Raw genomic sequence first — 15,182 nt, forward strand, 5'->3', positions numbered from 1 at the left:
ATGAAGAAGACTTTCCCTTCTCTTTCATTTTGATTTCTCTAAGAATTGCACAATTTTGGTATCTGTATGAACTAGCAATTATAGACTCAACAGTGTGGTTGAATGAACAAAATCAGATTTACAGCAATCCTAGTAGAATCAGGGAACAGGAACAACAACAACAGCAGCAACAAAAAAAAAATTAAAATAAAAGGTTTGTCCATTTTGAGCGTAGCAATATGAACCCTTTTCTCCATTTAGTTCTGTTAATGACTACCTCCATATTAAGCTAACAACCCAATAGTCAACTTAATCTTGTGATAGCTACATGAATCCTTTTCGTCCATCTAGTTCATTACCTAAATCTTATGACACATAATTGGTGCATTAACTGAATTTCTGTACATGATTTGTTAAAGTATAAAATAATAACTCTGAACCCTCACCATAACTTTGGATATTTAATACTGTGGAAGGGACCTATAACATGGTATTAGATGAACACAGGTTCAATTCCCACCAACCACATATTATTAGGGATTAAAAAAAGATACCACTATCTGAGCGCAGACTTTGGCCCATGAAAAGAAAGCTCAACCTATGGGGACATGTCAATGTATAAAATTATGACCATCAACATTCACCATAACTTCAAATTTTTGGTGCAGTGAAAGGGACTATTAACAAACTTAGACCATCTCAATCAACTATCCCTCATTTTATTCTCAATATAAGCAACTCTAATATCTCGCAGATGCACTCATTTCTTATTGTCCACTTCTAGTTTATTTTCACTCATCTAGCGAAGCATTCTAATATTCGCTAAACTCATTCTTTTAAATTGTTTCTTAGTTATGCAACAGTTTAGTACATTAAATGCAGTTACTCTTATGATCATCTTATAAAAATGTCTTTCATCATGGGCACATTATAATAACGTAGGACAAAATAAAATTTGGTATTAGGTTTAAGACCACTGAAGATTTGCTTTCTAAAGTTAACTATGTGGTAGTAAAAGGCTAGGTTTAATGACTTTTAGTCAAGACAGAAGAGAGAATTTCTTATAGACGCTGATACCTCTCCAGATACTTCAATCTAAGTTTGTAGCAGAGCAAGAATATAGTTGTGATTTCTGGTGAATTAATAACTCAGTTTTATACAACAGTGAACAGGTTCATACAAAGATAAATCAACAAACATATCTAAATTAACCTATTCCAAACAGGTTTGAATTATATCCACTATTTACATTTTAAAAGAAACTAGAAAATTTTAGGTACGTATACATAACTACTGATAATACTTGACTTATTCATAAGAAATGGTAACTGGCTGCTGAGATATGACACAACCTTTCTTTTAGCGTTACAATGATTCATTTCTCAAATTACATATATTTTGATCAGAAAAGCCATTAACTATTTAGGATGTGTATGCTCGATCTTTCCACCTAATGACACTTCATCTTATTTTTCTATATATTACAGTAAAATACATCGCTTACCTGAAGTCCATGATAGGAGATGATTCATTGAGTTCACAGGCTTCTTGGAAACAATCTGCTGCTTCACGCAGAGAACCCTCTGCTTTGGATATGAACCCAAGGTTTAACCATGCATCGTGATTTGTAGGCTCCATCTTTAAAGCATTTGTCAAGAAACTTCTTGCAATGGGCAACGATTTACCACCGATTTTCCTTAGAGCTACACCTGTGGTCACCATGCTTGGAACATAGTCCGGTCCAATTGAGAGAGATGTCAAAAAGGCAGCAAGAGCCTCCTTGTCTAGTGACTGGGCTTGTAAACTAATGCCTGCATGTATTAGGCAAAGCTAGGCTTAGTAGTTGAAGTAGCAGAGCAAATTCACATTTTTTCTAGCAGATTTTTAGTAATGAAACTAAAAAGAGAAGATTCTTGGGAGTAGATTCAAAAGAGATGGATTAAAAGTGTACATCTTGCAGACAAATGAACTATTGGAAAGAAGTATTTCTGAAAATTTTAAAAGCTATACTTTCCTAGAACTAGGATCTTTGAAAGAAGGGGTAAATTTCACAAAATATTTTTTTTTTTTTTTTGGGGGTGGGGGGGAGGTTGCAGACAACCATCATGAAATTTGGTAATCATAGAAACCCCTCCTGAACTTGTCTCAATTAACTACGTGCTCAGCACATGACAACTTCTATATTACCCTTTTCTGTGTAAGGGCAGGTAAAAGTACAAAGGTCGTTTGTGAGAATTCTCAAGTTTAGGGGGTTTAGTATAATTTTGAAAGTTCAGGAGAACCCAGACTTGCGAGAATATACTCACCTTTTGCATTCCAGGTCTTTGGGGAGAAATATCCAATAGATTTGGCTATGTCCAAGCAACTGGTCGAATCCTTATGTAACCTAGCTTTACTGTAAATGGATGCCAAGTTCGTCCATGCTTCCACTTCTAAGCTTCCATGTGTTTTAACCTATGATAAACATTACACTCACATAAGAAGAGGTCTCGTAATTGAAACAATATACGAGCACGCATATCATAAAACAAGATGTACCTTGGAGTTAGCCCTCTCTGTGTGATCGTCCTCTTGTGCTTTAATCACGGTGAGCAAACTTCTATAGGTTTCTATTGCATTCTTGGGCTGTTCTTGACGAATCTGAAGCTGTGCTTTCATTATTAACAATTCCAACTGGTCGTCTATTCCAGTATTAGTAATAGCAAGGTCAACTACTAATTCCGCCCCTTCATGATCCTGCACTGAAGAAACCACGAGAGCTAATAGTTTCCAACCTTTCACTGAGATTCCACCCATCAACTCTAAATACTTCACTGCACACTCTCTGGCAGCATCAAGCTCTCGTTGTATTGCAAGCTCTAACCCAAGGCTATATATCACCTCAGGATCATCCTTCTCTAGAGCTGCAGCATTCTTTAATGCATCTAAAGCTTCTTTCTGCAGCTTTAGCCTTTCTGAATCATAGGTGACTGATCTAGCATAGTTCCCATAGGAAACACCCAGCAAGTGGCTGGAGAGACCCCTGAAATGTTTTCCTTGATCACTAGCAAGTTGAGTCGCTCTTTCAGCAAAGTTTACCCCTTCAGAAGCAAGCATTGCATGTTTAAAACATAATTTAGATGCCAAAAGAAGTGCAGGAATATGTGGTTTATGTTTCCGTTCTGAACGACCCGAATAATTTCTCAAAATATTTAGTGCGACATCAGTCATACCTGCAGCACTGTAGCAGAGTGCAAGCAAGTACCACCTTTCAGCTCGGGTATAGATACCTGGCAATAATTGCTCCACGTGATTTCCTAATAATTCAAACTGCCCTGATAATGAGAGTGCAAAAGTGAGATGATTCATGATCTCAGGATCCCAACTAATTTCCTGAAACAGTACCTTTTTCATGAGTATGAGCAATAAAAGGATTGCTTCTTCTATGTTGGTTTTAGGTGAACTTTGATTCTGTAGCTGCTGAAGGTGTGGAGGTAGAGTGACCTCTTCGCTGCCATAAAGCAAAACTACTGCTAGGTCTTTCTGAAATTTTGCACACATTTTGGGGTTTAAATTCCAAGGTTTTATGAGAGCTCGTCGATAGGCAGAAACTGCTTCATCAAGATGACCAGCTTGTTTCCAAAGTTCTGGGTGCAATTCAAGAGCTTTGTGAAATATTTCCTTCAACTTGCAATCATCTGTAACAGTCTGAGACATACCATGAGGCAATGCAGATTCAACTATGTCTAAAATACTTTTACACTCTATTGCAGCATCTGCAACATTAAAGACCATGTTTGATGTCAGTCTTATGGTACACTTAAAGTATATTTTCGTTCTTGTTATTTATTAGTTTAAGTTAAAGAAGATAACTCAGTTAGCTGATGGTATGGGCAGAATTAGATACTTTGTCAAGTTAGCAACATTCACGTTGTGGATGTTTTAAACTAGTTAAGTGCATGGCTAAAAGAATGTCCAAGTATATAATGACATGATGTAGCGTGTCGAAACAAGTGCTATAATTCCAGCCCTTCATTTGGCAATTACTACAGTCCCTCTTTTGGCAGTGATTCTTAACGCATGCTCATATGAAATGACAAGCAAGATTTAAGTCGAGGTATCAGAACACAACCTCCCCGCTCTCCAGTTTTCACGTACGATCTTTTCATGCTTTAATACCTCTACTGTGTAGTTCTTCTTTGTTATGATTTACTGCGTTGTGTTATATAAGGGGTTTTCTCCGAGGAACAATACAAAAGGCTTCTTTTATTCTATGAGCTGTTTGTCTCGACCTCATCAATCTTGCATGATCAACATTCCTAACAAATGGAACATCACCACACCCCAGACTTTATATGAGCCTGTATCGCATGACACACATGGATACGGACAGGTTAAAGGTTGGATACGCACAATATTTAAAGAACAAAGGATTACAGGTACATACCCACCAAGTACCTTGAATTTATTGGTAAAAATACATATCAAATAGAAATAGAGGAGCATCCAGCACGTCTTTATGCAACATCAACATGACCTAATTAGTATATTTACTTCGACTATTGGCCCTTGTATTAAAAATAAAGCAGTCACTCACCAAAATCATGAAGTGGACAAATAATAAATGGAGATTTAAGTTAGGCCCATGTAAATTTTCTCACATTTATAGAAAATCTTTCCCAATCGGAATTGGCATGAGTGCTGCAATGTAATCGGGGTTTGGCTGAACCACACATTTAAAAAAAAAAAAACCTTTTGTACTTAATCTCATATGCTTAGTTACATACTTACAGTTGTGTCACACTTTTGGAATTGCTGAAAATCCCAACAATGCTAACAACCTGGCAGCTAGCCCACGATGTCATCCCTCTAGTGATCCTAGTTTTTGCATAAATACTAGAGTACTTACAGCAATATTGAGCAGAGATTAAACCATATAATATATTTTTTAACAATTCATCACCATCCAAATTAAAAAATTTGAATCATAGTGTTGAAAACTATCCAATTGCACAAGATAATTACAAAGACAAATCTATAAGGAAATTTCACGCAGAAAGTTTAATTAGCCAGCCTATGAATTCACCATCCAAAACTTACAATGTCCAATCATAGAGTTGAACACTATCCAAGAGGACAAAAGAATTACAAACATTTAATCAATAAGGTAAGTTCACGCAGAAAATTTATTTAGGCAACCATGTTGATGATGAAACCACGATTTTACCTTGAACATGGCCGAGCTCCTCCAAAGACTTTGATTTAAGCAGTATTGCTTCTAGCAGCAAGCTAACTGAATGCATTGACATTACATTCACCAGCAATTTACCCCCTTTGGAACGGGCTTTTCTCGGTCGACTCCTTTCTGAAATGGCCTTAATCATCCTCGGTTTCAAACCCCTTATATCAATTCCTTGAAACACTTGCAATGCTGCATCAAAATTACCTCTTTGATACTCCAATCTACCCAACAATGCCCGGGCTTCCTGCTTCAACACAGCCATTAAGATCAACTTGACACCACAATGAATGTACTGATTCATTCCGATCAAAATTACCTCATAATTCAGTGATAGAGTCTCTCTTAATGTTGATTCTATGTCATCTACTTGGTGGTCATCGAACTTTGTGCCGCCGGTTCTTGAGGACAGGCCGCTGACTGAGAAATCTCTGGTGGCAAGAGATTCTGGTGACTGAGGAGCTTCTTCGAAATGGAGCTGCTGCTCTCTGGAGCAAGCACACAGCATTTTGATTGATTCTTTCAGAATGAGATCTCAATGACCATGCCCTATAAAGCTGCTCTCTGGCGCAAGCAACTGAAATTTGCTCGAACCCCCGAAAGAAACACCACTCAAATTTCACTCCTTTCACAAACCCTGATATGACTAGAAGAGGTCAGCAAAGTGAGTAAGTGTTCAGCATAAAATGAAGTCCCTAAACAATTATCTCAAAAATGGTACAAATAATAGAAACTATAGTGACCAACAAGAACTAATACCCCAAACAAAAGAGATGCAGAGAAGATGCAGAGAGCGAAAAAAGCCCCTCTCCAAAGGGGGGGAACAATTTCAAAACAAGAAACAAAGAAAGAATCAAACAAGATAGAGCCCAGCATAGAAAAAGCAATGCACCTCATTTCAAATCCTAATCTAATGAAAGCAAAACCATTAAAGGCTCAAAGCTTTCTCTTCTCCCAATTGTCAAGTTGTCATGAAACCCATAACATGAAGTGCCCATTTCATGGAAGAATCATGTTCAAACACAGAAAACCACAAGATAAATAACAGAGAGACAGGAGAGAGAGAGAGAGAGAGAGAGAGAGAGAGGAAAAGAAGTCTGTCAATGCCAGCACACACACACACAGAGAGAGAGAGAGAGAGAGAGAGAGCCAGAGGCTTACATCAGAAATGACACCATTGATAAGCCCAAGGAACCAAATCCAGCTTGTGCCAAGATTGGAAAATTCACCCAAAACCCAAGATATTTCTCTTTCCGAAAAATTACAAAAGCAGATGGGAAAGTTTCTCACTTGGGTCTCTTTGGTGGTTTGAGTTGTTGAAGGTGAAGCAGTCGCTTTGGATTCTGTTGTTAGTTGACGTTAATAAAGAGAGTAGACATGTTGGATGGAGTTTATAGTATTTTAGTGGTAGAGGTTTGAGATTTGGAATTCAAAAGTTGAGATGTTCCCATGTTTGAAGTTGCGGCTCTTCTGTCGGAAAGAGAGAGAGAGAGCCATGTGATGAATAATGTATACATGTGTGCGACCTTTTCCCTTAAGTTTATAAACTTTTTGAATAAGAAGTAAAATTAGTACATTATTGTTGATAGAAAATAATGTTCATGATGTTTGGTAATAACTATGCATGGTATTTATTAAAATAAAAATGTTACCAAAAGATCTTGTTAATTTATTTAATTTAATCAAAATCAGCATAACTTAAACAAATATTTAATTTATTGCCCAGTTTTCTTTAACATCCTTGGAACGGGTCATATTTGTGTTTTTTTTTTCTGAGAAGGAAAACAAATGTTGGACGTTTAGAAAAAATATTTAATATATTGATCAGTTTTCTTCAACATCCTTGCAATGTGTCTCATGTGTGTGTGTTTTCCTTAGAAGAAAAACAAATATTAGACTTGTATAATCTAACTCCATATTAAATTATCTAGATTTTCTATTGTAGAAGTACTGTTATACTAATTGGTGATGTCAATCATCGAACATGGGGTTTATCTATGGATTATCAAACTTCCGCAGATGACCGGTTCTTGAGCCTGACGTTCTCTCCTACACATGAAAAGCTCGTGAAAGGTCGGAGTTGGGTTCTTCGGTTGTTTCTCTGACAATCAAGTTAGTGTTTTAACTTGAGTGGGAAAATGAGAGGTGAGTGATGAAAAGTTACTCAGAATTGCAAGGAAAAAACCAGAGAGGTTATCTTAGGCAGCACAGCTGCCTTTTAATAGTAGATCGGAAGGGAAAATAGGTAATTTTGGCCAAGTCCTGACATGCAGCTGAATCGGCAGATACCTTACAGGTGTTCGGCTGCTGAAGAAGGTGACTCATCCATGTATTTAATGTGAGGGCGAGGGCAAGTGCTTAGTGCTGACTATGTCCGATGAGTCATAAAGACTATAGGGGTTAGAGCAATGATGACTCTGATAATGCATTTAAGGCGATAGTAGCCGGCTGTCGGCAGGGGGTTTGAGGACACACCACCTCTTTAGTCGTCTGGCTGAAGGTCGACAAACACCACTTTTTTAGTAGGCTACGTAAGTTGTCGGCTGGAATAGTAAGCTGGTACTGAGACTCGTAGCCTCGATTGGTTGGGTAGGTCGATAAGTACCGCTTTTTTAGTCGGCTACGCAAGTTGTTAGCTAGAATAGTAGACCGACTGTAGGAGAACCTCGAGACATCCATCTTTGGATACATTTGATTGGGCGTTTACACTTAGTTATTTGTAGGCTACTACGCTAATGTATCTATTGTCATACAAACACTCAAAATGAATATTAGAACAACATGCAAAATACATTAGTAAATTCTAGATATGGTGACATGATGGACGATTTTTTTTTTTTTTTTGAATAACGAATTGTTATTTCCACCGGCTGAAACATTTTCTTCTAAAATATGTCAATCAAATGCATGTTACACAGCTAGAACATCTTTTATTGGAGCTGCATTAATTGTTAGTTACACTACAACTTCAATAATGAATAGACAAATACACCCTTAGTAGGTCAGGACATGTGAATTCTTTGGATTTATAATCAATACCAAATATATCATGATCAACACCAAGTATACAACGTAACAATGTTAAAGAATACGTAATTTATAACTCATAAAGAGGAGAGCTCAGAACTACACATGCATGGAGTTCCTGTGACGCATCGACATGTTCGTGAGTAAAGTCTTAAAAGTGCATAATCTTTCATATCTAGCGCAAGTCTAATGCTAGTATGGATGCCTTTGCAAGGTAATTAAGCATTGAGTGGTGCTAGGGGCACACCCCCAACCACACCCTCCACCACACATCCTTTCCCTCTATAGTGCATTGGGTCCCACATCAAATTTTTAAAAAAAAAATTGATGTGGAGCCCAATGCACTATAGAGGGAGAGGAGGTGTAGTTGAGATTGTGGTTGGGGGTGTACCCCTAACATTTCTATTAAGCATTGGCCATGGCCCAAATCTTGATCACTTTTTACTCGGGAAATTCCAAATAAACTCCTCTCGTTAATTGTAGCCAAAAGTGTGGGGCAAGTAATACCCTAAAATTTTTCTAGAGCTTTGCTACAGTGACCCAAAATATGGGACCAATAAGAAGGACAAGTGAGGTGTTCTCATCCTATTAGATAATGAGTTGGTCATCATTAATGATGGTCAACTCATTATCCAATAGGAGGGGGACACTTCACTTCCCCCCCCCCCCCTTTCCCCCCTATTAGTCCCATATTTTGGGTCATTGAAGAATTTTTCATTTTCCTAATAGTCATTTTCTTTCTCGCTTTCCTTTGTACAGAAAAGGAAAAGAGCAAGAAAACAATGTAAAAACAAGATAACATTTCCCGCCAAGTAATTCTATTTCCTTTTTTTACGTTTCTTAGAAAAGCTTTTTTGTAGTTTTGTTCAACAAGAAGTTAAAATGTGAAAACTAGATTTCACGGTCTTCCATTGTTTGGAAGCACATTGGGGTCCACAATTGCAACGATATTTTATCATGGACTGTCAAAATCAGTCCATGATAAAACAAAGGAAACTAATTAGCAACACAAGTCATTCGAATGTGCTATAAACCATTTAAAGTCCTTGTGAACGTGGGGGCCACACCCACGAACGCGAAGGCAGAGCGACAGAGCCCAGGTGCGGCCCACCCAAGCGCTGAAGTGCCGAAGTCGGGCGCTATAAATATCCAATGTTCTTTCTTCTAGGGTTTAGTGACGTGGGGAAAAACATAGGGTTTGTGGCGGAGACTGTTTTTTTTAGAAGAAAACAAAGAGAAGTAGATCTTGAGAGAGAAAAAGAGAGATCTTCTTCTTTGAGACGAACTTGTGGATCGTACAAGTCGTCGGTGTTCTACTCATAATGGAATCTCCTCTCCCCCCTCTCGTGGACGTAGGCAGGTTTGCCGAACTACATAAATCTTGTGTCTTTACTGTTTTCTAGGTGTTGGCTATTGCTTGTAGGTTCCCTCGATAATTCAGTCCTAGAACTGATGGGAGGAAGAGTGTATATCTTACTTTTTGAGATATTTTACTTCTGTTCTTATTTCCTTCACGAAATAGGAACATAGAGGTTGGCTTGAGCTTTTGTGACAACAAAAGCCAGGGCTTTCTCTCAGGTTATATCACTTCCGCGATGTGAGGGCGTGACTCTGCGCCCAACAATTGGTATCAGAGCAATTGGTTAGAGAGAAGGGATTATTAATCAAGCGGAGGTTGGCGTCAACTAGCAAGACGGTTAAAGTTACAAAGTACGAGATTAAAAAGTTCAATGGAAAGAACGATTTTTCCTATTGGATGACGCAGATGAAGAATTTGTTGATTTCGCAGAAATTGCATAAGGCTTTGGATGAAAAGGAGAAGAAACACAAGGATATGTCTGATGAGGATTGGGAGGATCTAGATCTGGAAGCACAGGCATCGATTATCCCATGCCTTGAGAGGGATGTAGCTTTCTTGGTAGATGGAGAGGAAACGACTGTGGGCGTATGATCGAAGTTAGAGAGCACCTTCATGACGAAGAGTCTAACGAACCGGGTCTATTTAAAATTCAAATTGTATACTTGCAAGATGGAGGAGGGCTCATCAATCCATGAATACATCAACAAGTTCAATAGGATAATATCGGATCTGAAGGACATCGATGTAACTGTAGAAGATGAGGATTAGGCTCTTCTACTACTTCTATCTCTATCGAAGTCTTATGAGAACCTGGTGCAAACACTGATGCTTGTAGGAGATAATTTGACGATGGATGAGACTAGAACGATGCTTCTAGCGGATGACCTTCGAAAGATTACAACCAGTGACATGACTGCTGGTGGTAACAAGGAACAGGCACAGGGATTGTTTGTTAGAGGAAGGGATAATGAGCGAGGAAAAGACAAGCGAGGAAAGTCTAGATGTAAATCAAGACCTCTTACGGGAAGAGCATGTTTCAAATGCAGTGAGGTTAGGTATTTCAAAGTCGACTGTCTAAATAAGAGAGTAGGTGGGAAGACGAATAACAGCAAGACTAAGAGGATAGAAGGCAAGGAAGAAGCGAGCTATGTTTCAGAGGAAGGGAGCGAGAAGGAATGTTATATTGTCACGGGTGGCGAGGATATCTTCGGGAAGTGGATTCTTGATTCAGGTTGCTCTTACCACATGTGCCCAAATAGAAAGTGGTTACCACCTACAGAAGCATTGATGGTGGAACCATATTGATGGGGAACAACCATGCTTGTAAATTAGTGGGGCTAGATGATATCAAGATTAATATGCATGATGGAGTGGTCCGAACCTTGACAGATGTGAGGTACGTCCCCGACTTGCGGAAGAATCTTATCTCGGTTGGTGTATTGGACTCCGATAGTTACAGGATTGTTACAAAGAACAGAGTGAAGAAGGTTGTTCGAGGTTCCCTAGTAGTGATGAAGGGTGTTGTAGGCTATCTAAAAATCACAATAGATAGCTTATCCCCCAACAAACACCGATGATGGAAGTTATAATCTGACGACTTCCAGAAGGCTACAATTTGAAGACTTTCACGTAGATCGCTGAAGGTTACAATCTGACGACCTTCACGACAACCGATGAGAGCTCTAGTTTAACAGCATTCACAATCAATATCGGGAGTTACAATCTGACGACTCTCATATTCTCAAGGAGCCAAGACGAAGATTACAAGATAATGATCTTTGCAACCCTATGACAAAAGAGATTACTTGTTGATAATCTCTCCAAATTAAGACGCGGAACTCATCACCGCGCTCTAAGACCAAAACGCGGAGGTCCTCCCCGTGTATCAACACCAAAACATGGAGGTCCTCCCCGTGTGTCAACAGTAAAACGCGAGGGTTGAACCCACGTTACAACATCAAAACGCTGGATTCGGACCCGCGTTACAACATTAAAACGCTGGGGTCGGACCCACGTTTTTTAATGCCCAACGGGTACCCAACTCCGCGTCTCCAGTCTAAAATACAGAGTTAGGGTCCTGAACGCCAACGTGGGCATTTGACTCATTCAAACACGAGCTGAACGGTTGCAGGAATCGTTTTCCCTCCACGATTTGAGGGATTTCCGCCCCACTTAGGAGCGGATTAAGGGGGCGGTTACACCCCCTCAACCCCATTATGGAGAGAATTAAAGGGGGGTACACCCCTTAATTCCATATAAATATGGGTAAACTCAATTTAGTTCATGCTGGCATTTTCGGATCTGGGACTTGGCAACAAAGGGAGAGATCGGCATTCATCCTTTGGAGCATTCCTTGAAGCCTTCGGCCTTGGCTTGAGAACTGATTCTCGGTTCAAATCAACTCTTTTTCAAGAGTTTCCAACTCGTTCAGAGTTATCAACTCATCAAGAGTTTTAAACTTGCCACGCAAGTTCTCCACAACGTCAAATCGTGAGGAGAAGACATCGTTCCAGTGAATCAAGACGTTCGGATCGTCAACGAGAAGCAAACTCGACGCGAGCATTCGAGGGAGGCACTCCATCGTCACCGTGAAGAACCCAGTTTTAAACAAAGGGGGGAATCAAATCTATTCTCCTCTCTTTTGTAATCGGAATCCAAATTGTAATCGATTTTGAGAGAATACAAGTCAATTTTTCTTTCATTTCTTTTACATCGAATTTTTCCATAAACAAAAGATGGCGACTCTGCTGGGGAATAGCTTCTCTGATGAAGAAGTGGTGGCGCAATTCGATGTTCATCTCACTGGAACAACCATCGAAACTCTCGTGGTAGAGTTTGATCAAGCCAAGTTTGAGGAGGCTATCTCCTCCGGATCCCTTAGCCCCAAGGCTATGCGCAAGATCCACAAAGTCTCCAAGGAGACTAAATCTCAAACTGTTGCTGGAACGCCAAAGAAAGTCCTCTCCTTTGGCCAAAATTCGTCGAACAGCCCCTCCGCTCCAGGAGCGGGCTCGACCTCTGCTGAACTCGCACAGCGAGTTGAATATCCCAAACGCGACCCTGAGCCCAAACATGAGCTTCACGAGAACCAGACTGAACGTGGCCCTCAATGGCGCGTTTTACAGCCAAAACGCGGACCTCAAGTCTTCGTTGAACGCGAACTTCAACTTCGCGTTTCCAAGTTAAAACACGACCCTCGCGTCGATAATGAAGAACGCGACCCTCATGTCGCCAAACCAAAACGCGACATTCGCGTTTCAAGTGCCAGACGGGACCCTCGCGTTTCAAGTGCCAAACGCGACATTCGCGTCTCAGGTGCCAAACACAACCTTCGCGTCTCAGGTGCATCTCAGCGAGACCCCCGAATACTCTACGTAGCGTGACTAGATTGAGGGGCGGATATAAGAAGTTTATGGATTCAAGGCATCTCAACCAGATCCATATTCACCAAGAGCCAGTCTTGTCCAATCATGGACTGGGGGTTCCAGTTCAAACCTCACGATCAGTGAGTAATTCTCCTCGAACCTTTACAACAGATTTGAGAGAGTTCATATCGAGAGAAAGACCGATGCAGCAAGTCATTCGTTCATTCCACTCGGAATATCAATGGTGCTCATATGTGGCCAAACTGTTGGTGTTCAACCAATTTACGAATGTTGTTTTGCCCAACCAACGACGATGTTCTCACAGGAAGAAGTCTCTAGAGACCGAATATCCTGAGGTCACTATCAATGTGATCGGAAAAGGGAAAGCCTCAAGTCCTAATTCCGATGACTCAGAGACAAGTCGTTCGCCGACCGTCAGAGAAATCACTAACGAGTTTGAAGGAGTTTACCGACGCACTCGGACACGAACAGGAGCCATTCCCCTTGTCAACTATCAGAGGTTAGCCAGGGGAACCAATTCTAATGATGAACACTCAGCCATTGCAGAGTCCCAAGCCAGGGGAACCAATTCTAATGATGAACACTCAGCCATTGCAGAGTCCCAATCATCAAGCTCTTTTGTCGAACATGAGAGCCCCGCTTATATGACGGGAAACCATGAAGATCTCACGAAGAGACTTGATGAGCAGGAGGCCATGATCAAATCTCAGCAAGAGGCCATCAATGAACTCATGACCCTGTTGACTCAAATCATCGCAAACAAGGTCAAATCTCAGAAGACATATTCGTCACCCAGGCAAGAATCTTCCCGGAGAGGAAAAACGTCTTCATCCCGACCTCACACAAGCAAAGGGAAGGGAAAGGTGGTTGATAACACGGCTTCTGACCAAGAAGCCCACAACCTGGAATCTTCCTATGATGAAGGAAGAGAGACTGAGAACGAGTATAATCTCCAGTCTGCCAAAATGGAAGAATTGGAAGCCCGCCTCAATGTCATGGCTAACAGAAGCGAGCTCCAAGACGAGGGAGTTGTCAGACCCTATCCTGCCGAATGGGATGCAGCCCCTTATCCTCCAAAATTTAAGGTCCCGATACTACAAACTTTTAACGACACGGGATCACCGAACCAACATATTTATCATTTCAAGTCACAGACTGGGAATGTAATATCAAACGATGCCATACTAGCTCGATTGTTCATTGGCACCCTTAAGGGAGTTGCCTTTGAATGGTTCAGGAAACTACCTGCCGGATGTATCCAAAGGTGGGCAGATTTAGAGAGACTCTTCCTGTCAAGATTTTTTGAAGAGGATACAGAAGTCTCCATCCATACCCTTCTCGCCACTAAGCAGAAGAAGAGGGAATCCGTCAAAGCCTTCGTCAAAAGGTTTCGAACCATGGCTCTCCGGTGTTCGTCAGGTATGACACAGTCTAATTTAGTAGAGACTTGTCGACATAACTTGCAGACCGATATTCTAGCCCGAATCGGAGTTGCAGAATATCGTTCCTGGAGGCAACTGATCTCTCAAGGTGAACAGGCTCAAAAGATTATTGCCAGGATCAAAGCTGAAGAACAAAGTAGGCAGGATCAACCTGAGCAATCGGACCAAGCCCAACCTTCTCCTGAGCAATCGGACCAAGCCCAATCTCCTCAGTCAGAAGGAGAAGATACTACGACCACTGAAGCTAATCCTCTTCAGTAGGATGCCGGGTCTCCAATAACTATCACGTTAACAATTACCTCTGATAGTCAAACTCATTAGATAGTGGCCTACTCCTTTTCCCCCCCTGCACTTGTTCAAGACTGGGTGTTGGTTTATTTGTAGTTCATTGGATTATGAATAATAAAGTTTCTGAGTTGTTATGTTTAATAGAATACCTCCTATCACGTTAACAGTTACCTCTGATAGTCCATCAATCTGCCAATCCACTTCAATAGGAGGGCAGGTCCACAAAACTATTATGTTAACATCTACCTCTGATAGTCCCTCAACTTGTCAATCCTCTTCTCAATAGGATGACAGGTCCACAAAACTATCACGTTAACATTTACCTCTGATAGTCCATCAATCTGCCAATCCACTTCAATAGGAGGGCAGGTCCACAAAACTATTATGTTAACAGTTACCTCTGATAGTCCCTCAACTTGTCAATCCTCTTCTCAATAGGATGACAGGTCCATAAATCTATCACGTTAATAGTTACCTCTGAT

The 15,182-nt window shown here is 40.5% G+C and overlaps 1 protein-coding gene across 5 annotated transcripts; it reads right to left on the minus strand.

Annotated features, from left to right (window-relative positions):
* LOC109819831 (protein NPGR1) lies at positions 1,271-6,655 on the minus strand. Of its 5 annotated transcripts, XM_020385761.1 has the most exons (7): positions 6,090-6,301; positions 5,517-5,834; positions 5,186-5,444; positions 3,192-3,734; positions 2,518-3,059; positions 2,286-2,433; positions 1,271-1,790 (listed from the first exon to the last, which is right to left on the minus strand). In XM_020385761.1, the coding sequence occupies exons 2-7, from the start codon at positions 5,703-5,705 to the stop codon at positions 1,480-1,482; spliced, it is 1,992 nt and encodes a 663-aa protein (XP_020241350.1). In that variant the 5' UTR covers positions 5,706-5,834; positions 6,090-6,301; the 3' UTR covers positions 1,271-1,479. The 5 variants fall into 5 exon arrangements, with proteins under 5 accessions (XP_020241350.1, XP_020241349.1, XP_020241347.1 ...); XM_020385760.1 differs by lacking the exon at positions 6,090-6,301 and adding an exon at positions 6,488-6,655 and having other exon boundaries at positions 2,518-3,734; XM_020385758.1 differs by lacking the exon at positions 6,090-6,301 and adding an exon at positions 6,359-6,481 and having other exon boundaries at positions 2,518-3,734.

The sequence above is a fragment of the Asparagus officinalis genome, chromosome 8 (assembly GCF_001876935.1).
Source record: "Asparagus officinalis chromosome 8, Aspof.V1, whole genome shotgun sequence".
NCBI lineage: Eukaryota > Viridiplantae > Streptophyta > Magnoliopsida > Asparagales > Asparagaceae > Asparagus > Asparagus officinalis.